Source organism: Bos grunniens, chromosome 6, assembly GCF_055505025.1.
Source record: "Bos grunniens cultivar Pamir isolate PY7600 chromosome 6, Bosgru_T2T1.0, whole genome shotgun sequence".
NCBI lineage: Eukaryota > Metazoa > Chordata > Mammalia > Artiodactyla > Bovidae > Bos > Bos grunniens.
Genome location: NC_141170.1, coordinates 9,036,556 through 9,064,186, shown reverse-complemented (window position 1 = coordinate 9,064,186; position 27,631 = coordinate 9,036,556). Strand labels below are relative to the sequence as shown.

General features: G+C 36.5%; 1 protein-coding gene across 2 annotated transcripts in view; it reads right to left on the bottom strand.

Annotated features, from left to right (window-relative positions):
- RAB28 (RAB28, member RAS oncogene family) overlaps positions 1-27,631 on the bottom strand; it is a 97,978-nt gene that overhangs the window by 6,666 nt on the left and 63,681 nt on the right. For both annotated transcript variants that reach the window (XM_086407488.1, XM_086407487.1), the window contains exons 5-6: positions 10,853-10,956; positions 4,098-4,175 (exon numbers count right to left, since the gene is read on the bottom strand). In XM_086407488.1, the coding sequence (XP_086263614.1) occupies positions 4,098-4,175; positions 10,853-10,956 (182 nt within the window). The remainder of the gene's footprint in view (positions 1-4,097; positions 4,176-10,852; positions 10,957-27,631) is intronic.

The window sequence follows — 27,631 nt, the reverse complement described above, 5'->3', positions numbered from 1 at the left end:
GTGACTTATTCATCTCTGTATCCCCAGATTTCAGTGTTCTTGCATAAAGACCCTCAAAAAACATCTGCTGTCTTAGTAAACTTCATTCCTTCTTTTCTCCATCTTCTCTTCCTTGAACAGCTTGTAAAGTGTGTTTATAACTCATATATAACTCATTTTATATAACTGTCAAATGGGAATAATCTAGGTTAAAACTAAAATAGCAGAATCTCTTTAATCAGTGAATGGAATTAAGACTGAGGCCTTATTATAAATATTTGTCACAAACAAAATTACTATAGCATCAATTTCCATGTGACTGGTGAGTCTACAATCTAAATTCTTCTGTATAAAATAATACAAAACACTTTATCATTCTGTGACACTGAGTTCCTTCAGGACTCTTTCGAATGACATAAAACCACAGAACGCAGGTGCACAAGCTCTTGCTCTCTCCCTTCCTTTCTGCCCTACTCCTCCACTTTCTGTATATAAATTATATATAGAAATGAAGTTCAGATTATCTGAACTTCTTTGCTTTTAAATGAACTTTCAGAGACATCAAATGGCCAATAGGTACATAAAAAGAGGCTCAATATCACTAATCAACAAATTAAAACTACAGTGAGATATCACCTCCCACCTGTTAAAATGGCTGTCCTCAAAATATAAGAGATAAGTGCTAGAGAGGATGTGGAAAAAAAGGAAACCCTGAATGAAGACTGTAAACTGGTACAGCCCCTGGAAAACAGTATGGAGTCTCCTCAAAAAGTTAAAAACAGAACTACCATACCATCCAGCAATTCCATGTCTGAGTATTTATCTGAAGATATATCGACTCCCATGTTCATTACAGTGTTATTTACAATAAGCAAAATATGGAAACAGCAAAGTGCCTGTTGATAGGTGAATAAAGAAAATGTGGAATATAAATATATGTACATATACACACAATGTAATATTATTTAGCCATGAGAAATAACAGTCTGCCATTTGTAAAAACTTGGATGGACTTCGAGTACATTGTGCAAAATGAGATAAATCAGACAGAAAATGGCAAGAATTGTATGATACTACTTACACATGAAATTTTAAAAAGCAAAATTGCAAAAAAAAGAAAAGAATAAAATGGTTGTTCCCGGAGGATGAGGGGATAGGAAAGCTGTCCTCTAAAGGGTACAAACTTACCATTATTAGTAAATAAGTCCTAGAAATAATGCACAGTACAGTCAATACAGAAAGCAATATTGTTTTATAATCATCAAACTTGCTAAGGGATTAGAATTTAATTATTCCAACTACCAACAAAGATATTCATGTAACATGATAGAGGTACTAATTACTACTATAATGGCAAAATCATACTATAATAGATAAAGATATCAAGTTAACATGTTATATACTTTAAATTTACATAATATTTTGTGCCAAGTATATATCAATAAAAAATAATACTGTGCTCAAGATAGCTCGCAAGTATGTTCTTAGAAACATCTTTTAAAAATAATGAACTTTCAAAAATGTTTCCTTCCACTGAGAAAACTTAACTGTGAAATACATAATTTAACTGGCAAAGGCACCAAATTCACTGGTCTAAGGAATGGAGAATGAGGTTTCCCTACACAAAGGCTCTGACAGACCCAGTGAAGGAGGGCTTAGTAGCTTGAATTCATCTTCAAATGAATGCATTCAAAGTAAACACCAACAAGTCGAAAACAGAACTAAACTTCATGGCCTAAGAAGCCGGGGTGCACTTACAAACAAGGTGGAGTGTACAGGGAGGGTGAGGAGCTCTGTAGTGAACACATCTGACACGGGTTTAGCTAAAACGTGCCTAGCTGTTAAGTCGATCTCTAAAAGTTCAAAGAGTAACTTTCTGTCTCTTGTGACCAAGAGTGAGCTAAAAATACGAATCAAGCGTCCCTAGAATTCTGCCTTTTAGCAGTACCCCAGTCACTCCACCTCTCTGGAGATACCCTAGAACCTGAGCATTGCTGGGGGCTCGGGCGAGTACAGACCCCTTGTCCGGGGGGCCGTCAGCGCTGCACCAGCACACCTTCTCCTCTAGAGGGGCTCATCACTGGCTCTCCCGTTTTCCATTCCTCCAGTGATCTGGGATGACTTCTCCCTTTTATCCAGTCATTCCACAAGTCCTACTGATTCTTCTGTGAAATGTCTCTTACATCCATCCCTCCCCTTCCACCCAATTCCGGTCCTTATCACACGAAGGCAGTAACCCAGTCTCCTTGCTTCAACCTCTCTGGCACCCATCCACACACACACACAAATTCCATTAGATTAATCCCATCTAAAAACTGCTTTCGTTTATTTCCCTGCTTAAAATTATTTTCCACTGTCAATATGTGAGATTAAGATTATCAACTTGGCATTCATAAATCTCCATAATCTTTCTTCAAATTTCCTTCACACTCCAACACAAATGGTCATTTATTTTAACCAAACAGCTCTTCTCTTTCCAAAATACCATCTAAACTTTTCAACTTGCTTGTTCCAGCTTCTTTTCAACTCCCCACTCCAAACCACCCAGTGAATCTTCCCCCAGTACGGTAGCGTGGAAACATTAGGGGCACTGCCATCAGAAAGACATGAGTTCAAGTCCTGGGTCCATCACTGCCCAGCTGTGGATAAGCACATCAAGTTACTTAACCTTTCTGCAGTCTCAGTTTTCCAACCATAAAATGATGAAGTGCCACCTGCCCCAGAGTTATTGTAAGGATTAAATGATGTAACAGTAGCTGGCACATTTATTAATTTTCTTCACTGCATCTTAAACTCTTAAATCTCCTCTGGATCCAGCAGTAAACCACACTTATATGATCAATTAATCATTTATGATCGCCTGAAAATCACTGATGGACTACCTAGTTAACCAGGCACAAACATCATTTAGAAAGTGAAGCTACAAAGCAGAGGCATCACGTGACTTCTTGGATCTGCCAAGGTCTGTATAGTCAAGCAAATCACTGATTTCTCTTCTTGTATCCATCCTCCTAGGCCAAAATCAAGTAACTACTTTGGTCTGGGAACAATTTATAAGGCACAAATAGCTAAACACTGTGTCTGGCCACAGTAAGTGTTGAAATGTCTTTTGAATAGTGAGAAGTAAAGGTAGATTTCCAGAGTTCCAAATATTTAAATGAAGCTCTAGAAACAGCCATATCAGCATAACAATTTTCAATTGATATTTGCTTAAATTGTCTAAAAACATGCACACACAAAGACTAACCATGAAAAGAAGACACAGAATTAACTCAAAAAGAATTAAAGAAAAATTTAAGGATGGAGAAAGATCATTATACCTTTGTAGCTTCACAAAGCAGGGAAAAAGTAGAGAGGGTTGAGGGAAAATGTTATTTATCAATATATGTTGCTTCTAAGCAAACCACTTCTGAAGTCTAATTTTAAACTACAGGCTCTGATTTTTTTATTCAATCAAACATGTAAAGTAGTGTGCTACTGTATCTTTAAGCAGCTGACTATTGGTATTCATGTTTATTTCTTAGTCTAAGAGAACTGTCTAGGAAGAGTGGAAGAATTCAGAAATCCTCAATAATTAATACCATTATTAAATTAACAATAAAATAACATCAAGAATTAATATTACAATGCAGGATATTTTACAGAAGAACAGAGAGCAACACTATTTTTTATAGTGTTTCACCAAACCAAACATAGAAGATGCCAAATAGGGTAAACTCTTACTACTTAAGGCTAAACTTTAATAAATAGTTGGGATTTTATATAAAACATAAAAAGGATATTATACAGTAATCATGGAAGAAGAACTTAAATAAAGAAGTACAAAATAATATGGTCAGTTCCTTAGCCATTATTTAACTGCTGATGAAATTTTTATTACATTAATCTCATTTTTCCAACAAAAAAAAGACAAAATGAGGTTTCAAGGTATCATCATTTGGCAAAAACTTAACATCCTCCATCTTCTGCAATAAACAATGACTCATACACACAATCTATTTTTAAGGCTGTTAGGGATATGTACATAGAATGCACAAATGTAAAAGGATTCAGAGAGAAAATTAATGTCTTTTAAGAAATAAATTATTTTTTTTAAGTATACAGTTCAATATAATCACCTGTGACTGTTCTATTTCTGCTTTGTTTAACTTGATTCCAAGGATTTCAGCAGCAACTTTCTGAAAACACAGGAAGACCTGCATAACAAAAACAGGTTTAAATGATTTAAAACAGGCATGTCTAAGTTACCTTCAAACAAATAGAACTTTCTAAAAAATGATAAACAGCAAGAGCTGCAAAAATATGATGTACCGGGTTGTTCCAAAAATACCTTTATTTGTCAAATACAGCAACATTTAAAGTATAATAATTTTTTAAATGATTAAACCATAATTTGAAAATTCATACACTTCACTGAACTGGTCTAAATTTACACACTTATCCTGAAAAACTTACACTTTTAAAGAGTTAACATAATTAATTACAGCTATGACATTAAAAAAAAAAAAAGACTACTAGCCAAATAATAAACTGCTGTAAGTCCTGAAGAAAATGAAAGTAGGGTAAAGTTTTTCACTGCCAATTTTACACTGATCTTTGATATGGCATTAGCCTGCCTTGAAAGGTCTTACTTTCCACTCTTTCATAATCTCTAAGATTCTAATCAATTTTAATAAATTCTCTCTGGAGCAAAAAACTTAGTAAACTTTACTGTATTTTGTCAAACACAAAAGTAGCAGTATATGACTTCCCTGATAGCCTGCAATGCAGAAGACCCCGGTTTGATTCCTGGGTCAGGAAGATCCACTGGAGAAGGGATAGGCTACCCACTCCAGTATTCCTGGGCTTCCCTTGTGGCTCAGCTGGTAAAGAATCTGCCTGCAATACGGGAGACCTTAGTGCGATCCCTCAGTTGGGAAGATCCCCTGGAGAAGGGAGAGGCTACCCACTCCAGTATTCTGGCCTGGAGAATTCCATGGACTGTATAGTCCACGGGGTTGCAGAGTCGGACACCACTGAGTGACTTTCACTTTCACAATCCAGTATCATGAAACAAAAATCTGCAAAGACTTCTATAAACATCCTTTCGTACATAGATAGCTTATATGGGGTCCACTATGATTCCTGGAGCTCCAATAGTCTTTGCTTGTCTGCATATCTTGTCTTTACCCCCTAAATATCCGAGTTTATTCTGACCCCTACTTACTCACGACTCAGTTCAGCTCAGTTGTCGCTCAGTCGTGTCCGACTCTTTGCAACCCCATGAACTGCAGAACAGCAGGCCTCCCAGTAATCACCAACTGCCAGAGTCTACCCAAACTCATGTCCATTGAGTCGGTGATGCCATCCCACCATCTCCTCCTCTGTCGTCCCCTTCTCCTCCTGCCCTCAATCTTTCCCATCATCAGGTTCTTTTCTAAAGAGTCAGCTCTTCGCATTAGGTGGCCAAAGTATTCGAGTTTCAGCTTCAACGTCAGTCCTTCCAATGAACACCCAGGACTGATCTCCTTGAGGATGGACTGGTTGGATCTCCTTGCAGTCCAAGGGACTCTTCAAGAGTCTTCTCCAACACCACAGTTCAAAAGCATCAATTCTTCACTACTCAGCTTTCTTTATATTCCAATTCTCACATCCATACATGACTACTGGAAAAACCACAGCCTTGACTAGACGGATCTTTGTTGACAAAGTAATGTCTCTGCTCTTCAATATGCTGTCCAGGTTGGTCATAACTTTCCTTTCAAGGAGTAAGCGTCTTTTAATTTCATGGCTGCAATCACCATTTGCAGTGAACTTGGAGCCCCCCAAAATTAAAGTCTGACACTGTTTCCATTGTTTCCCCATCTATTTGCTATGAAGTGATGGGACCAGATGAAATGATCTTAGTTTCCTGAATGTTGGGCTTTAAGCCAACTTTTTCACTCTCCACTTTCACTTTCATCAAGAGGCTTTTTAGTTCCTCTTCACTTTCTGCCATAAGAGTGGTGTCATCTGCATATCTGAGGTTACTGATATGTCTCCCTGCAATCTTGATTCCAGCTTGTGTTTCTTCCAGCCCAGCATTTCTCATGATGTACTCTGCATATAAATTAAATAAGCAGGGTGACAATATACAGCCTTGACCTACTCCTTTTCCTATTTGGGACCAGTCTGTTATTCCATGTCCAGTCCTAACTGTTGCTTCCTGACATGCATATAGGTTTCTCAAGAGGCAGGTCAGGCGGTCTGGTATTCTCATCTCTTTCAGAATTTTCCACAGTTTATTGTGATCCACACAGTCAAAGGCTTTGGCATAGTCAGTAAAGCAGAAATAGATGTTTTTCTAGAACTCTCTTGCTTTTTCCAAGATCCAGCGGATGTTGGCAATTTGATCTCTGGTTCCTCCACCTTTTCTAAAACCAGCTTGAACATCTGGAAGTTCACGGTTCACATATTGCTGAATGAAGCCTGGCTTGGAGAATTTTGAGCATTACTAGCGTGTGAGATGAGTGCAATTGCGCAGTAGTTTGAGCATTCTTTGGCACTGCCTTTCTTTGGAACTGGAATGAAAACTGACCTTTTCCATGCCAGTGGCCACTGCTGAGTTTCCCAAATTTGCTGACATACTGAGTGTAGCACATTCACAGCATCACCTTTTAGGATTTGAAAAAGCTCAACTGGAATTCCATCACCTCCACTAGCTTTGTTCGTAGTGATGCTTCCTAAGGCCCACTTGACTTCACATTCCAAGATGTCTGGCTCTAGGTGAGTGTGTCACACCATCATGATTATCTGGGTCATGAAGAACTTTTTTATACTCATGACTACTTACTGAATATTTATCACAACTTCAATAAGGCTATCCACTCCAGTATTCTGGCCTGGAGAATTCCACAGACTGTACAGTCCATGGCGTTGCAAAGAGTCAGACAGGACTGAATGACTTTCACTTTCAACAACTTAATTTTAACTTCTAATCAAAAAGAGATGATGTCCCCAAAAGGCTTATGTCATTTGTACCCCAAAGAGCATTACATATTATAGTTCACTGATGGTCAAAGTTCAAGGAGAAACAGGAAAGCTAGTGTGGTGAAATGGAGAGAAAAGGAGGACTGTAAAAGAAAAACAGCAGAGTGACTAAGAGCATCAGGTACGCCTAACAAATCAGGTAAGATCTGTTGGGCTATTATGGGGAGGACTTTGGCTTTCATTCACTCTGAATGAAATGGAGGGTGGCTTGATGTGACTTCTGTTTTAACAAGGTCAATCTGGTTGTTGTACTGAATATTCACTATAGAAGATGAAGGGTCAAAAAGAGAACCTGGCAAGAACACTAATGTAAGAGATGATGGAGGCCTGAAACAAAGTGGCAGCAGTGGCAATGGCAAGAAAAGTCACCAGATTATGGGCACATTTTAAAAGCAGAAAAACAGGACTTGGTGAGAGTTGTGGTATGTCAAAGACAGGAGTCAAGGATGACTCCAAAATCTTCGTGGTCTTAGCAACACATAGGAGATCTACCATTTACTGAAGTGGGGAAGACTGGAAAAGATCTGACGAAGAAATATCAAGAGCTCAGTTCTGGACCTGAATCCTGCATTAAACTGGACTGACTCTTAAGACACTTAAGCAGGAGTGCTGGGGTATATGAGTCTGGAGTTCAAAGAGGTTTGGCCAAAGCCATGAGACTAGATGAGGTCACAAAGGGAATAAGTTTAAAAAAGAGAGATATCCAAGGACTGTGCCTAGGGCAATTCAATGAAGGAATCTGCAAAGGTGATAAGAGAGTAGTTGTCAAGGTAGGAGGGAAACCAGAAGATGTAGTATTCTGGAAACTAAGTGAACAAAGTATTCCCAAGAGGAGCAAGTGATCAACTATTTTATATGCTACAACTAAATCAAGTAAGATGAGGACTAAGAACTGGCCATTGAATTGAGCAAAAAGGAGGTCACTGATGACCTTAATAAGAGCATTTTGGGGTAAATATTAGGGGCAAAAGTCTGACTGGAACTGTTGAAGACAAACCGGGAGGAGAGAACTGGAGATAACTCTTTTGAAAACATTCTACTGGTAAGTAGCAAAGAGTAAGAAACAGCTAACAATGTGGGTGATCAAGCGTTTTCTTATATTTAAGGTAAGAGAAGTCATAACATTTCGTGTGCTGATAGAATAATCCAGTAGACGGGAAAAAAAACGATGCAGGAGTGAGAATTTTAAGCCATGTTTGTTACGAGGCAAAGACACATGGGACTAATGCACAAGGGAGGAGTTGAGCCTAGCTACGAGCAGAGACAGCCCAACCCACAGGAATCTCAGAGGAGACAGAGAGGTGGGAATGGACAGTGGGTGGGAAGGAGAGTTGGGGGAGACGAGGTGGCAAGAGTATGTCAAAGTTGTCTTCCCTTTGTTTCAATATTTTTTTTATAAAATAAGAAACAAGGGAATCGGCTAAGAGAATGGATGATGAAGGTTTGAAGATTTGAGAAGAGAAGCTATGAAACACTCATCTAGGTGAAGGAGAGAGACAATGGCCTAAGGACATAAGTACTAAGCAGCATTAAGGTCCACTTGAGGTGAGCTGACTGTGGACTGTAAGTGAAACCTCCAACATGCCTCTAAGCTTTTTTCTCTCGTCATGTTCAAATACATGAGTGCAATCATATAAAGGGGCATAGTCAAGGTTTTGTCAAATAAGTCAGATAAAGTGACTGACGGGAAAGGAAACTGACAGAGTATTGCATGGTAATGATTTTGACTGACTATGAGTAAGGAAGAAAGGAAAATGAGGACATGAAAGGTCAGGGGCAAGTGTTAGGATCAATGTCATGTAGGCCCTGCTGCGGCTGCAGACTGACTGGACTAGCGCATTCAAGCTGGTCAGTGATTAGCATGCCTGATACTGAGATATGAGATAACAGAAGGGCTACAGTAATCTGTAATGACAGAGCATGGGGGTGCATGGATGAGGTGGGGTGGTGAACAAAGATACTGACACCACTAAGAATTATGACAAAGGTAGTATCAGAGAAAGTACAGTAAGACCGGAGATCAACTTCTCAAGCAATGAAGGGAAGTAACCCATGATTGGAGATGACGTAAAGTGACTTCACAAGAACAAACCATTTCAAAGTTGCCTTTAAAAAGAAAACAATGAGGATTTTTAAAAGTACACAAAAAATACTAAGTCGTTAAACACAAGCTAAAATACTGGAAGTTAAAATAATTCTAAAATGACAAGAGACCCCCAGGAAGATAAGTGAGGGTAAAAGCCCAATTCATGGATGGGTTTATCAAGGAATATTCATACTGTATACATTTTTAAAGTAGGTAGGTGTCTCACGTTAGCATTATCCTGGGTAAAGGGTTCTAACACATCACATTTTTAAATGAGTTTGATCCCTCAAAAGATTAAATAACTTTTATATTATTTAATATTTACCCTGAGCATATAAACCATCAGTGAAATCATACAGGGAAAACATGAAGAAGATTAAACCACAGAAAAATTCAAACGTCCTTTGGTTGAAAATGTCAAGAAAATGAACGATCAAACAAAAATCTGGGCAGCGGAAAGAGAATATTTGCAAAAATTATGACAAATGGCTGTTATGTTATCCCTAACACAAAAAGGTCATAGAAAATTTTAAAAAGCAACAAAAATATAATAAACAGGTAATAAGCAGAAAATCAACAATAAATAAATTTATAATAAGTACATAATATTATAAACAGATAATAAGCAGAAAGTAGGCAATAAAATTTTTAAAATTTCAAGCTCAATAGCAGTCAAAGAAATTTAAATAGTAAAATACCTTTTAATCCCTTGTCTGCCAAACTGACAAAGTTTTAAAAATAAATAAATTCTGAATGTTAAAAAAGATTACAGAGATATGGCACTCATACAATGCTGATGGTAGGATAAATTAACTTAGGCTTTCTGGTGGTAATTTGGCAAAAGGTTTCAATTCTCTTCCAAGGAAATAATCAAAACTTACAGACAAAATTTTACAATGTCCTGAACTTGGAAACAATCTATATATCTAACAATAGGGACCTGGTTGAATAAATCTGAACATTTATTTAATGGATTATTAAATCTAGTGAGATTTTAATCTATTTAGTAATATTAAGTGACACAAGAAAATTTTCTACAGATAAACATATTAAATTAAAAAATACAAAATTATTTCTATATTATGATCTCAATTTTTAAAAAAATAAACATTTAGCATGGTTAATATGGTGAACCCTGGAATGTCAATCCCTTAGGTTTACAAATCCTATCTCCACCACTTATTCTGTGTACCCTGAACCCCCACAACATAAGACTATTCTATAAAACAAAGATAATTACTTATGATTTCTAGAAAATAAATCTGACTTACATGTGAAGATATTTTAGACTAATTCAAAAATATTTTAACATCATTCTAAACTTCTTATTTAAATGGTTATGGTGATTTACAGAATAAGCATCCATTCAAATACAATTAATTAATTAACAACTAAATAGAGATAATCAAAGCAGTACATGTCCATCACAAAGTAGGCACTCAGTAAACACAGTCCACTAGCCGTGGTAGCAGCAGCATCAGAAAATGAGACTATTATATGAGGTTATGAATGATCATCTCTGGAGGGTGAGATTATGAGTGATTTATATTCTTTTTAACTTTTGTATTTTTAATTCCCTAAAAGAACCATGAAATTATGTTAAATAAATTATAAGAGGAGTATCAATAGAATAAGCATGTTGTATATAACCTAATGGTATTTTATGTCTTCAATAGGAATTAATCTAAAAGTTAAGTAATGAAAGTATACTTCCTATGAGTATCAGTAAATAAAAGTAAAACATCATTTATAATATTTAGCATTCATTATCTTACTTACAGAGTCTCCTGTCTTTGCTGAGACAAAGTGGCTACTAAAACCATTTTCCTGGCAAAATCTTAAGTGTTTTTCAGGTTTTACTGTTCGCATATGCTCCAAATCAACTAGAAAGGTAAACAAAAACAGAGAACAAAATTCAGTAATAAAGTCAATCAATAAATATTTAATAAGTTTAAATGTGACTTCTTTTCCAAGATTATACCCCAGCTTAGACACTAGTGGTATAATTTGGGGCAATTCTTTTAAACTCTTTATGCTTCAGTCTCTAAATCTAAAACCTGGGAAAAACAAATGGATCTATTATATACAAAGTTCTTTGAGAATTAATCCATGTTTAGTGTACAATGGGGCTTCCCTGGTGGTTCAGCTGGTAAAGAATCCGCTTGCAATGCAGGAGACCTGGGTTCGATCCGATCCCTGGCTTGGGAAGATCCCCTGGAGAAGGGAAAGGCTACCCACTCCAGTATTCTGGCCTGGAGAATTCCACGGACTGTATAGTCAACGGGGTCTCAAAGAGTCAGACACAACTGAGTGACTTTCACTTTTATGCACAATGACCAGCACATGTTAAGTGCCCAGAAAACTAAAAGCTATCATTCCTATTATCTATATAGTTTGAGGCACATTTGATGATACTCAAAAAATACGCATTAGTATAACGCATTTAAACATAGTGATTAATTGTAACATATACTTTCCACAGCATATTTGGTTTGAAAGTTTAATTACCTTAATATATTAATTACAATAGTTCTGTAATCTCTATAAACTTTAATGTTAACACAAGCACATTATTAATTTTCTGCCAAAAGATATCAATATTTCATTGTCTACTTACTTTATTTACAGTTATGGTTTAATTTCACAAAGACATAGCTCATTTGCTTTCCAATTCTAAAAGTGTCCATTCTCAAAGCAGTAATGGGCCAGAATATATTTTCTTGAATAGTGGTAGGTGCTTTAAAGCAAAGCATAGTACTCATATCCAATACTGGTTTTATCCAACACAGTCTAATTTTTTCAAATGTGATCTTTTATTGAACAGTTTCTCTTTTTACAACACTACAAACCCTATAAGGGTGTTGATTCAATGCTGTCAAATTATAAGGCAAATATATTCACAGGATTTAAGGACAACTAGGCTCTTTGAGTCAATATAGGAAAAAAAAACTTAAACTGATTTCCTGAGGAAGGGACCCAACTGACTTGTAAAAACTTGTAAATTTGCAAATCTAGTAAGCTTACATAATAGTGGCAATTGATTATCAACTAAAAAATGCTCTCATAATACGTAAAAGTCTTTATTTGAAATTACATTGAAGGTCTTTAGTTTGTAAGCTCAAGAGATCTTTCTCTAGGAGATTTTTGATCTACTGGGGGATTCCTGAGCCCCATTTATACTGCTTAACTAGGATAATATGCACCTTTTTTCTTTTCTGGCCACAACTTGCTGTTCCTTAAACATCACTGAGACTTTATTTACAAGAAGAGGCCAAAAAATGTCCAGATACCACAGGCATCAATTTGTTGACGACTAAAATACTAAGCTATTAGCACTGACATTTGTACATCTAGTTTACCATAATATTGAAGTTAGAATACTTTCCTAATTCAACAAGAGTAAGAACAAATCATGTCACTAGGAAAATTCCCCAGTGAAATCACTGTCAAATTAAAAAAATAAAGTCTGTCATTCAACATGTATGTACGTTTGTCTTTTCTAATGGAACACAGTCTGCCACGGTTGTGTCTTTCTTCCTTTCTTTCTTCTCTCCCTTCTCCACTTGCCTACCAGATAACTCCTCAACTACTTACACAGATAAACTACTATAAATTTATCTATATAGCACTGGGGGATTTACTAGGCAAAAGTTTTTTCCCTAACAAAGATAATCATTAGAGACTAATAACTATCACTAATCAATTGATACAAAATTATTCAGTAAGTATTTATTATATACCAAGCTCTATGGTAGGCAGTGAGAACCCAAAGAGATACAATCCAGGTCCTAAAAAAATTACCACCAGTATTAGGAATATAAAAGACCATTAAGAAACATAAAAGTTATCTTAAATAACCGAGATTTTGAGAATGACACAGCAGATATAGAAAAGGCCCTCGCAGAATTTGACCATTGTTTTCCTCTGTTGTGTTAGAATTTAGTGAGCAAAATTTAAAAGGCCTTAATTACTAGAGTCTGTTGTTGTTCAGTCACTAAGCTGTGACTCTTGCAACCCCAAGGACTACAGCCACCAGGCTCCTCTGTCCATGGGATTACCCAGGCAACTATACTGGAGTGGGTTGCCATTTCCTTCTCCAGGGGATCTTCCTGACCCAGGGATCAAACCCACGTCTCCTGCATTGGCAGATGGATTCTTTATTGCTAAGCCACCAGGAAAGCCCTAGTTACTAGAATACTTCATTCTAAATAATCCAGAAATAAATTCTGACAATGAAACTACAGTGAGATACTGGTAAATTCTTTCATTTCTTCGATTTCTGAAAGCATCCTTAAAATTATTATCCAGTATTCATCTAGCATACATGTGGTAACCATCTTACTGATATGATTTAATTTCCCTTATATCCTTCAGTGCAGGGGTCCCCAACCATTTTGGCACTAGGGACCAGTTTCTTGAAGACAATTTTTCCATGACCAATTCAAGCGCAGTAGGGTTCTCACTCCTATGAGAATGCCTGTCGCACATCTGACAGGAGGCAATGTGAGCAAAGGGGAATGGCTGTAAAGACAGATGAAGCTTCGCTCGCTCACCGGCTTGCTACTCATCTCCTGCTGTACGGCCCAGTAGCTAACAGGCCAAACACTGGTACCAGTCCATGGCCCAGGGGCTGGGGACCCTACTTCAGTGAACCAGTATTTTATTTTTTTTAATAAAATACTTACTCTTATTATTTTCTTATTTTAATACAGCTAGTTCCTGTATTTTATTTTTGAAAACAGAATTAAAATCTCCCAACAGCATTAATACATAAACATTTCCCAAATATTCAGAAAAACAATTATCAAAAGGATATAAAAAATGTCACTAACTAGAAACAACTACTGTTAAAATTTTGGTGTATATCCTTCCAATATCTAAACAACTGAAAGACATGGGCATTAACATTGTAATATGCAACATTCTTTCAGCTCTACTATACTATACCCTGCTTAAAGTATGCTTAACAATTTCAGTGGATAACCAGTTTACTGATCACTCACTCTACTCATTCAGCAAATATTTGAGTGCCTACTATGGCTAGGCAAAGAGAAGGAAATGGCCACTCCAGTATTCTTGCTTGGAGAATTCCATGGACAGAAGAGCCTGGTGGGCTACAGTCTATGGGGTCGCAAAGAGTCGGACACAACTAAGCAACTAACACAAACACAGACATGGCTAGGCACTGTCCTAAGAGCTGCATATGTAACAATGAACTTACATTTTAATTCAGAGAAACAGAGCAACAAGTAAATTACAAAGTATTGCAAATGTTGATATATCTTATTGAAAAAAAATAAAATATACATGAGAGGAATTACTCTTTCAAACACGTAGGTCAAAGACCCTTAAGGTGAAGACCACACTCACCACACTCAAAGAAAAGCCAGGAGGCTAGAGTGACTGATGAGTTAGCAAGAGAGGGAAACAGCAGGAAATGAAGTTTTAAAAGCCAGGAACTATATAGGTCACTAAAAGAGAGATGCAAAGCTACTGGGAGGTTTGTAAGGAAAAAAAAAATTTTTAAGATGTCATCTTACAGTTTAAAAGGCTGGGGCTGCTAAATAAACCACTGTTTGTTGTTTTAGTCACCAAGTCCTGTCTGACTCTTTCACGACCCCATGGACTGCCCATCAGGCTCCTCTGTCCATGGGATTTCTCAGGCTAAAATCTGGAGTGGGTTGCCATTTCCTTCTCCAGGGGATCTTCTCAACCTGCATCTCCTGCATTGCAGGTGGATTCTTTACTGCTGAGCTACTGGGAAATAAACTGTAATTAAATGTAAAGCAGAGAAGACACTGCGTTAGATTACAGTAAAACTCTAGGAAAGAGAAGACCGTAGTTTGGACAAAGGTGGGAGCAAGAGAGATGATAAAAAGTAGGGTAGATTCTCAATATATTTTGGGAATAAAAAGTGAGTAAGAAATACTAATAGATTTGCCATGCATGTAGAAGATAAAGAGAATCACTTGAAGATAGTTTAACCTGGACTTTAAGCGAAACAGTGTATCGTAGGTGTTGTTCCAGGTACACACAGCTGCATGGATGCAGCTGCTGAGCAAATAAAGATTTACAGTTAAGTAGTGATGGAGTTTTCCCAATCATGTACAATTACTGAAAAGAAGGGCAGGTAATTGAAGATAAAAAATGTTAAGGAGTAGATTATATTGAAAAAAGCATGGAATTTAAGTTAGAAAATGAAAAATTGGTAAGATTAAGCAATGTCAAAGTCTTAAGTGGGTTTAAAAATTACTGAAATTGGGTTACCAAAGATGAGAGATAACAGACAAACTGGGACACAAGAAAGTGATAATTGATATTATGGAGAGAGTAAGTCTTCAGAATAACCATGTATACCTATGGCTGATTCATGTTGAGGTGTGACAGAAAACAACAAAATTCGGTAAAGCAATTATCCTTCAACAACAACAACAACAAACACTATGTTAGTGTTGATGGGTGGCAACATTATAGCAGACGATGAATTCAAGGAACTGAGAGACCAAAGTATTAAAAGGAGAATCGGTATGCAACTAAAATTGCTAATCAAGAAAGCAATAGTAATGCAGTGACTGACCCAGGAACCAAAATCCTTAAGAAATTCAAGGCAGTGAGTGATTCAGGGGTTGGCTCATGTATAATCATACAGCTTGATAGTCAAATCTAAGGGTTTTTAGGCAAGATAAAGAAGAAAGATCTGGAAAGAGCAATAACAAGAAGGTCACTACCCACCCTCCAGTACTAGTGATAAGGCAGACACAGGAGGGGACGTCAATATTTGAAAGAGCTTCAGGAGACAGCAGTACTGTCCTTACAGGAGAGCTAAGTGACAGAAGTAGTTTAAAAACTTTGGTTCAAGGAAGATGTTGAGAGTATAGGAATTTTACTGATATCTTATTTGTAAGTTCCTGAAGACCCAATAGAAGAATCTCAGAAGTTAAGAAAGGGCAGAAACAGGGGTCTGAAAAGTGAAGGTCAGAACTGTATAGGATAAGAATGCAGGAAGTAAATCAATAATAACAATGTCAAAGGCTTTCTTGTGTAGCTGACATAAACGGAGATTAAAAAAACACGAGATGAAAAAATTCTAAGATGGTGTTGGACAGACAAGAAAACCCAAATTTTTCACTGTCAAAACCAACTGCGCTCAGCCCCCCAAAAAATCCCTTAGCTCACTCACCCTAACCTGGAAATTAAAATGGAACAAAAGAAAATAAGTTATCAAGATACTAAATCTATCTGCCATATTCTTAAAACTCACATGGTACATGAGATGGAAGTCTTAGAAGCCAATTAACTTTGGCTAACAAGAATAATTTGGATAAGAAGTTGGAAAGCTGTTTGAAAAATTAATATGTACAATTTTTACTATAATTCATGGCAAATAGATGGGGAAACAGTGGAAACAGTGTCAGACTTTATTTTTTTGGGCTCCAACATCACTGCAGATGATGACTGCAGCCATGAAATTAAAAGACGCTTACTCCTTGGAAGGAAAGTTATGACCAACCTAGATAGCATATTAAAAAGCAGAGACATTACTTTGCCAACAAAGGTCCGTCTAGTCAAGGCTACGATTTTTCCAGTAGTCATGTATGGATGTGAGAGTTGGACTATGAAGAAAGCTGAGCGCTGAAGAATTGATGCTTTTGAACTGTGGTGTTAGAGAAAACTCTTGGAGAGTCCCTTGGACTGCAAGGAGATCCAACCAGTCCATCCTCAAGGAGATCAGTCCTGGGTGTTCATTGGAAGGACTGACGTTGAAGCTGAAACTCCAATACTTTGGCCAGCTGATGCGAAGAGCTGACTCCTTAGAAAAGACCCCGATGCTAGGAAAGATTGAGGGCAGGAGGAGAAGGGGACGATGGAGGATGAGATGGTTGGATGGCATTACGGACTCAATGGACATGAGTTTGCGTGGGCTCCGGGAGTTGGGGATGGACGGGGGCCTGGCGTGCTGCAGTCCATGGGGTCGCAAAGAGTTGGACATGGACTGAGTGACTCAACTGAACTGAACTGATCACTACTAGGCTTGAACTCTGGTGTGACAGTCCTTACTTTCCTTTTTCACAGTAACCTATGAAGCCATCTATTGAAAATGGCAGTTCCAGAAAAATGGAAGGAGTCTGGGTTTCTGAAAGGGAGATGAGACACTGATAAGCAGTAACAGGGTTTGGTCTTTATATAAGTAAGAAATAAATTGTTATTGTGTTAAGATAGTGAAACTTCAGGGGCTGTCTGTTTATAGCATTTAGCATTGCCTTAACTAATACAGACTGTTGGTGGTGGTGTTTAGTTGCTGAGTCATATCCAACTCTTTTGTGACCCCATGGACTGTAGCCCTCCAGGCTCTTCTGTCCATGGAATTTCCCAGGCAAGAATACTGGAGTGGGTTGCCATTTCCTTCTCCAGGGGATCTTCCCGACTCAGGGATTGAACAGATTCTTTACCACTAATTACCTTAACTAACATAAAATATAGATTTTCATCACTCTTGTTAACAATAAACCTCTTCCTGAGCCTATATAGGGTCTTGAGTTATTAACTAATGAAAACTTGAAGTTATAATTAGTCAGATCATAAAATCCAGCATTACAACCATCTCTTAGATTCTGGTTATGTCATATTCAACAGAACAGTTTAAAAATTACATCAAACTTAATTATAAATTGAAAGGCAATTACATTTTTAGTTACCAGGGAAACAAATACAAACCAAATGTAAACTACTGGAGAAATGTTCTTTATTCTGCCATTAAACAGTTCAAGTAATATGTACATGGAAAACAGTATGAAAACAAAAGTGCATTCTCCTTTTGTTAATTCATTTTGCTAGAAGATACAAAATATGTGAAAAATTATAAAGTCATGACAAATCTTGTTTCATCCATATCCACATTCTTATTTTAAAGCAAATCAAAGCCATGTCATTTCAACCATAAATATTTTATGATATATTCTTAAGATGCTTTTTTTTGGTTTTAATGAAGAACAAAGCTTTGATTTAGAAGCAACACATGAGAATTCTGAATCTAAAGCTGTCACTTTCATCCTTCATTTGGTCCTGCTGATTCCAATGGGACACTAATCCCCTAAACTGATGTGATGGTTCAAACTTTACTTATCTTGATAACTTTCAGGATAAAGTGGCCTTTATATCAGGATATAGAAACAGATTTTGATGAGTAACAGAAAGTGAATGGTGTTTAATAAACAATACACAATCTTGATAAAAATGACATTATGTCAAATATCATCATAAAGTAAGTATCATTACAACAATATTTTTCATATCCCAATAGATGATCTTTGTTACTATTTTACTATCTGGAGTGGTAGATTATATATAAACACTAGTCTCAATAAAAGAAATAACTTTTCTGAACTTCTCAAATGTTTGCATTATGGCAAAAATAGAAGAAACTATGGTTCTTCAATCATTCACTATTTATTTGGAAAGGATGTAGGAGAAGTAGTAAAGAATACAGTCTGCAGAGCCAAACTGCCTGGGCTTGATGCCTTGTGGTTTCTGTTTGTGGAACCTTGAACAACCAACCTCTCTCAGTTTGCTCATGCAATGGGAACAACAATAGTACCTACCACATAATATTAATATGTAATAGATAAAATGACTAAATACATATAAAGCACACAGGACAATGACTGGTACATAGCAAGGTACATAGTATGTGACTGGCATATAATAAGTATTACTGTCATTAATGTATTTATTCATGAACTATTTATCCAGGGTCTTCTAAGTGCTAACTGCTAAGAAGGCTGAGAGGAACACATGTGGAAAGATATTATACAATGAAATTCTAAGACCAAGAGAACAGTGGTCTGTATAAGATAAGGTACAACAGGAGCAATACAGAAAACTTCTAAGACTCCACAGGGGGACAAGAAAGATCTCACAAGAGAAGATGATGCTTCAGCTAACTCCTGAAGGATGAGGAAAAATTATCCAGACAACCTTAGAAACAGAGGAGACACACATTCTTTACCAAGGAAAGTGTGCAAAAGCATCTGAAGAACCTGGCTTCCAAGAGATGGTAAAATCAGCAGGGCTGGTGCATAAGGGTCTTCTATAGGATACTAAGAGGTTCATATACATGTAGATAACAAATACACCACTACACTTTCATTTATCGTACCTCATATATTCCAGTCGACCTGAGCCAAAATATAAGCACTGAAAGGAAATCCTACAGGTGATGATCTACACTGGAAAACCTTCAACTTTCCCTTGCTGGACTCAAAATATTTCTATTAACTACACAGTGACAACTTTTGTTTCTAATTTCAGAGACTATTCAAAAGAAAACTGTAAATGATAAATGTTACACTCCTACAGATTTCAGGAATATGACACATTTCTTTCTGTTCAGGCATCTTGTATACATAAATAGTTGCCACTGTCATGTTATAATTTTAAAAATACAAGATGGCAAGGTTTATACTTATACACAAAGTCATTAGTCATTACACTGCATATTAGTCAACCTAAGATGATTCAGATTAACTATGCAGTTGCAAAAATCACAGGCTACCGAGAAAATAGTTCATGTACTTCTTTAAAAGAAAACACCACCTTAAAATTAGTTTATTAAATAAACACCTATTATGTCAAGTATTATGCTAAGTGTAAGCAATAAATTAGAGAACAAAATAGATACTATCCTTATTCTCACATTAAAGACTGAAACAAGTAAACAAATACATGAACAAGTCAATGTAACAATTATAATCAGAAATTGTGTGTGGGGGAGTTGTTGAGCAGATAGAGAGTAACAGAGTGACCAGAAGCAAGATAGCAACTATGACAATATTTTTTTTAATTTGTTTATTTATTTTACTTTACAATAGTGTATTGGTTTTGCCATACATTGACTTGAATCTGCCATGGCAACTATGGCAATTTTATAAGGTAGCCATGAAAGACCTCTTTGGTCTGAGATCTGAGAGATGAGAATAAGCAACCAGGATAGGAGGAAGTTGGAAGAGAAAAATGTTTCTGTCACTAGGACACAATGTAAAAGGGAAAATGACTGAGTACAACTGAGGAAAACAAAGAAGCATACTGAGCATGTGTGGTAAAACACAAAGATATCACTCAAACATGGCAAAGCAAAGTCCCTGGAGGGCTGTACGCAAGGACACAATGTGATCTTTGCCTTTTGGGAAAATTTACTCTGGCTACTAAGAGGAGAAGGGAGCTGGAAGGGCAGAACAGATGCAGAGAAACCACTTCAAGAGACTTCTGAAGCACCTCAAATCCATTTCAAAATTTACAGAACGCCTAGGGGCCCCATAACAATCTTGACAGACAGGTAAAGCATTAGCTAACTTCACACACAAGACACTGAGGTTCAGAGGGACTGAACCCAAGTTCCATTGCTAGCCACCTGCAGCACGGGAGAGAACCAAACCACCCTGCTCCAAATCCAGCCAGTGGCTCACAACGAAGAAGGAACCTTAGTTTTGGGGATGATCACGTAACAGTCTTTTATTCAGAGTTTTAATTCAAAGAATAAAGATATCAAACTTTAAATGCTCATTACTGTAAAAACGTGAACTATTATATACCTGGTTATTGCTTACTAGTACTTTAAAAACATTCATTAATAACAGTAAATCATAAAACTGGTCCCATCAGCATTACAAAATAAGACACTCTGCCTTAGCACTTGATTATATAAAGTCCTTTACAAAGTACTTGCAGCTGTACATACAAATTGTGAAATTACATAATGTTTAAAAATGATCCATCATGATTAGCCCACACATGACAAGTAAAATACCCTTAATAATTTATTAAATTTGATTTACATGTGCTTAAAATTATGTATATATTTTGACTTCTAATATACACACACTAATGCTAATAAGCCAAGTATATGACAACTTCTCTTTTTTAGTCCTATTTGTTTCCTGGCATCCGGGCATCCATGTTCAGAATCTCCACTGCAGCTACTTACAGGATCGTTGATGCAATGAACAGAACAGCCTCCCAAGATACAGTCCCAAATGTAATAAATAGCCTAAAAACTATGTATCAAATATATAATAATCAGAGCTACTAATCAAACTAAATATAAAACTTTAAGCAAAATTTTTAAATCACAACAGTTTCTATATTGCTTTATATTGGCCTAAGATATTTCTATTTTCCTAAATATTCACTTTTCGACATCCATTAAGAACATATTCTATAATGAATATGACTTTTTCATTCAAACCAGAATGTATTACTTCATGTTTTTTAAAAAAGCGAAAGTACCGTACGATGCTAACTTATTACATTATTGTCTGTTCCCTGTTAATAGAAAGAAAGCATTAAAAGTATAAACTATTTATGCTTCTTAGTCCATATATAATGGCAAAAACAATAGTCTCTGTGAAGTTATTGCAAAATATGTCGCTGTCTAACTTAAAGAAGCAAAATACAGATATAGTACTTGTATGGATTTTCACAGTAATTTTTAGGTTATCAAGGAAACATCTAGAGTGTTGATCTGGTTATACTCAATTCAAACAAACTACTTGTCACATTAACTACCTCCAGGAAGTTACTCCAAACACAAAATAAACTGTTTATGCCCCTACTCAGATAGATAACATGACAGATTGTTATTAGTTGAAGACAGATGAAATACATTAATTTGATTGTGAGCATATGTTTAATTTTACCCTGCCATGCACACTCTCTAATGCTGTCTTTCTGTGATGACATAGTAAATCATACTGTATTAGAAGAATTGCTAACACAAGAAAATAAAAAATTACCAGAATTTGACTTTGGAGATTCTTAAACCAAACTTCTTAAAAAATGCAACTGCCTGAAACTGGATTCCACAAATACATAAAGAAAAAAGGTGTCATCAAAGAAACTAATTTCTACTATAAATCTTAAAAAAAGACCTCAATGCAGTTTAACATTTTTCTTATATGTTACTTTTTATAATTTCTTTGTGAAATGCTTTTTCCCTCCTTTCCCCATTTCTACTGTTTTTAATGTTTATCCTATTAATGTGTGTTTTCTATAAGAAGGACACCTGCCATATTTCTTCCAGTGTTCGTTTCCCTCAGGTTAGGATTCTCCTTTTCACGATGTATTAGATTCACAGAAATTAAGATTTTATGAAATCAAATACGCCGAGAAAATAAGCTCATTATTACTTAAGCTACGTTTCTTGGTTCTTTTATAAGCAGCTAAAAACAAAAAACAAATTTTTTTAAAAAGCACAAAACTCAATAGCCACTCAAAAATATTTGTTGAATAAAGATAAATATTTGGGGGGCTCCCCTGGTGGTTCAGTGGTAAAGAATCTGCCTGCCAAGGCAGGAGACACAAATCCCATCCCTGATCCAGGAAGATCCTGCATGCAACTAAGCCCATGCACCACAACTGCTGAGCCTGTGCTCCGGAGTCCAGGAGCTGCGACTACTGAGTCCACACGCCACCACCACGGAGCCTGTGTGCCCTCGAGCGCATGCTCCACAACAAGAGAAGCCACCACAGCAAGAAGCTCGTGCGCTGAACCAGGGAGAAGTCCCCGCTCGCCATACCTGGAGACAAGTCTGCACAGCAACAAAGACCCAGCACAACAGAAAATAAACAAATGTTTTTTAAAAAAGAAAGAAAAACATTTTTAGGGTCTTAAAACAAATACAAAATATCAAAGGTGTCTAAACTAATATGTATTCTTTCATTTTACAGGAATACTATACAGGACTGAAAAACTGAGCTAGAGTCTCACACCACAATTAAGAATGAGTATCACAAACCTGTTGAGCAAAACAGAAAGACATTCATTTCTTAATGAAATATGTGAAATTTTAAAACGACAAAATTAACTATCAGTGAAGAATACACAGATGATGAAACTAAGAAGAACAGCAAGGAAAATGTTAGGACAAAAGATAGCAGTTAACTCTGAAGGAAGAGAAAGGACTGATAAAGGCACCTGGTTGGCCTCTGGGGTGCTTGGCAATGCTCTACTTCATGACACAGGAACAGCTATTCTTTAAACTACACATATATTTTATGTACTTTTCTGTATGTATATATCATTATATTAAAAAGTCTAATAAAATTACACTAATATGACAATCTTCTCTTCAAACTGAATTTTTCATATTATCATAAAGAAGGTCACTGCTGCAAAAATATTCATAGTTTTCACAATTTTACCAAGGACTTCTTTAGTCCCTTAATTATCAAATCACACTCTTTCAACTTCTCCATATACATTATGAATCTTGTGGATTTTCTCTTCAATTATTTATTACCTGACTCCTCCAGATCCTTCAGTTCTTAATTACTTTTGATTCTAGTAATTCTCTAATATTTTTATAGATTCTCTATATTGCTGTAAGATTTGCATAATTACTTTGCACTGTATTTCTATTGCATCAGTTCAGTTCAGTTCAGTCGCTCAGTCGTGTCTGACTCTTTGCGACCCCATGAATCGCAGCACGCCAGGCCTCCTTGTCCATCACCAACTCCCGGAGTTCACTCAAACTCACGTCCATCGAGTTGGTGATGTCATCCAGCCATCTCATCTTCTGTTGTCCCCTTCTCCTCCTGCCCCCAATCCCTCCCAGCATCAGGGTCTTTTCCAATGAGTCAACTCTTCACATGAGGTGGCCAAAGTATTAGAGTTTCAGCTTTAGCATCAGTCCTTCCAATGAACACCCAGGACTGATCTCCTTTAGAAAGGATGGACTGGTTGGATCTCCTTGCAGTCCAAGGGACTCTCAAGAGTCTTCTCCAACACCACAGTTCAAAAGCATCAATTCTTCAGCGCTCAGCGTTTACAGTCCAACTCTCACATCCATACATGACCACTGGAAAAACCACAGCCTTGAGTAGACAGACCTTTGTTGGCAAGGTAATATCTCTGCTTTTCAATATACTATCTAGGTTGGTCATAACTTTCCTTCCAAGGAGTAAGCATCTTTTAATTTCATGGCTGCAATCACCACCATCTGCAGTGATTTTGGAGCCAAAAAAAAAAAAGTCTAACACTGTTTCCACTGTTTCCCCATCTATTTCCCATGAAGTGATGGGACCAGATACCATGATCTGAGTTTTCTGAATGTTGAGCTTTAAGCCAACTTTTTCACTCTCCTCTTTCTATTGTATAATCACATACGTATCTAAAACCAGACCTACAAGGATTCTTAGGGGATAATGATAAATACCATTTACTCTGTAGAGTCACCAGAATAACATTAACAGCAGGCAGAATCGAGAGGACAGGAAGGAGAGTATGTAAAAATTCATATTATTTCAACTTATTTAGTACCATTAACTCAATTATCTAAATTCTCTCTGGTGGTAGGTAATGGATAACCACCTCTCCTGTAACTTCACGTTAAAATGTAATAATAGGTCTAAATTGCAACGTAATACCATGGAGTAAGCAACTCATGTTTCAGGCAGTCTCCATAGGAATTCTTACTGGAGAATCTCATACTGGCCAGTATTACATAGGTTTATTTGCAAAGATCAGCATGATAGCTACATAGTATAACAAGGTCCCAGTTCACTTATGTCTTTCATTAAAAAAAAAAAAAAAAAAAGCACCTCTTTTTTTTGCATGAAAAAAAAAAGAAGTGTATTTGTCTTTCCTAGATACCAGTATAGACTGGGATCTGGCAAGGACCAGAGGCAATAGTTAAGAACTGCTTCAACTGGCAATTATACTATGGTTATTTAATTATTTCTTATATTTTCCTCTCTTTTCTAATTGCCCTCAATGACCATATATTAGATCCACTGGGAGAGGGGGAATGATAAAATATGATTTAAAATCACAACAAAAAGTAAACAGTAAATACAAAACTGCCCAATAGCAACAGAATCCAGAGTAATAAGAATAGTTAACATTTACTGTGAAGAATGCTGAGCGCCGAAGAATTGATGCTTTTGAACTGTGGTGTTGGAGAAGACTCTTGAAAGTCCCTTGGACTGCAAGGAGATCCAACCAGCCCATTCTGAAGGAGATCAGCCCTGGGATTTCTTTGGAAGGAAATGAGGCTAAAGCTGAAACTCCAGTACTTTGGCCACCTCATGTGAAGACCTGACTCATTGGAAAAGACTCTGATGCTGGGAGGGATTGGGGGTGGGAGGAGAAGGGGATGACAGAGGATGAGATGGCTGGATGGCATCACTGACTCGATGGACGTGAGTCTAGGTGAACTCTGGGAGTTGGTGTTGGACAGGGAGGCCTGGTGTGCTGCGATTCATGGGGTCGCAAAGAGTCGGACACGACTGAGCAACTGAACTGAACTGAAAGTGTTTTACAGGCACATTATATATATTAAATTATTTAATCCTCACAATAACCACTAGCTGACAGATGAGAAAATAAAGCATAGAGAGGATAAATAACATATAAGGACACATTTCTAGTAAGGAGAGGAGCCAGAACTCAAGGCCCTCGTAGTCCATCTCCAGAGTCTGCGTTCTTAACTCACTCAGCTTTCTCCTCAGGCAGTACAATCTTCTACAACTGTCATTTTCCCCATGATGCTGTTTCATTCATGTTATCCCAAGTGGAATACTTCATTCACTTTCATTTCCATATAACACATCTTTGTATGAATATACCACAATTTATATATCTTTCCTCCAAGTGGACACTTAAATTGCTTCCAATTGTTAGCTATTATCAACAATGAAGCAGCATGACTACTCTTAGTACAGGTCACCTGATACATACGTACAGCAGTCTGTTTAAGATATAAAACTGCTGAATCCTAGGGTCTATGAATGTTAAACCTTACAGAATAATGGCAAATTATTTTCAAAGTCATTATATCAATTTACAATTCACCCAGCAATGAACATGAATTCCTGTAGATTCATACTATATCTCTGTTACTTCTTAGGCTTTTTGATGTGTACATTATTACTTACGGGGGTTCCCTGGTGGCACAAAAGGTAAAAAAAATTTCTTTTTTAAAAAAAATCTTTTGGCTGCAATGTGGGAAACCCAGGTTCAATCCCTGGTTCAGGAAGATCCCCTGGAGAAGGGAATGACAACCCACTCCAGTATTCTTGTCTAGAGAATCCCATGGACAGAGGAGCCTGGCAGGCTACAGTCCACGGGGTTGCAAAGAGTTGGACATGACTTATCGACTGAACTATAACAATCCTTTCAGAAGATCTTCAATATCACTTCCATTATAACATCAAAGTTCCCTTTATATGAGGGTTTGTTTCTAGCATTTCCACTCTATTTTCTTTAGTGAATTCCTCAATGTATTTACTACAAGCTGTTTATAAAAATTTTTATCACTAGCATAGCAAATGGTCCTCACCATTTGCTATGTAATTCAGGAACATATTAACTATCCTTGGCCCTTTTTTCCATCCATACACATATTAGAGTCAGTTAGTTTAAATACCACACGTAAATAGCATTGGGTTTTAAAATTATGCTGAATCAGTAAACCAATTTGAGATGAAATGTTAGTTTTATAATATTGAGTCTTTGTATCCTTGAAAATGGGAGTTATCTTTTATTTGGGTCTTATATTTACACCTTATATTAAACTGTACACTTTTCTCAACACAGGGATTTCTGAAGTAGTTATTCACATCATCTGAGAATTTTGCAGTTTTATTTCTTCCTTTTTAATCTGTATGTCATGTATCTTTCTTCTTACTGTTTTACAATAGCTAGGACTTCAAAAATGATGTTGAATATGGTGAACAGTGAAAGTGAACATCCTTGCCTTGTACCTGGTCTTGGTAGGAAAGCATTCTCACTCATTTGCTATCAAGTATGATGTTAACTGTAGGTTTTTCATAGATGCCATTTATCAGGTTGAAGAAGTCAATCCTCATGCCTAGTTTGTTCAGTTTTTTTTTTAATACCATGAATGGATATTAAATTTTATCAAATGCTTTTTATGTATTTATTGAGATCATCATATGCCTTTTCTTCTTAAGCCTATTGATATAGTAAATTATATTAATTGATTCTGAATGCTAAAACAGCCTTGCATTTCTATGATAAACACCACTCAGTCATGATGTAGTATCCTTTTTATATACTGCTAAATTCAATTCATTAATATTTTATTAAGAATTTTTTATGTCTATATTCATGAGGGATATTAGTCTGTAGTCACTTTGTCTTTTCCTGGGCTTAGTATCAGATTAACACTGCTATCACAACAAAATGAGTTCAGAAGCGTTCCATCCTCTTTGGGATTCTGGAAGGATTTACATACAATTGATATTATTTCTTGCATGTTTGGCAGAATTCACCAGTAAAACCATCTGGGCCTGTAGTTTTCTTTGTAGGAACATTTTAAATTATGGATTCAGTTTTGTTTTGTTTTCCATAAATATCACAGTATTCAGGTTATCTATTTCTTCTTGAGTAAACTCAGGTAGTTTATATCTTTAAAGGGATTTGCTCATTTAATTTAAATTGTTGTTTATGGAAATAAAACTTCTCAGTATATTCCTCATTCTCCTTTTAATATCCACAGGATTTACGACAAATTCTCCTCTTTCATTCCTGATACTATAATT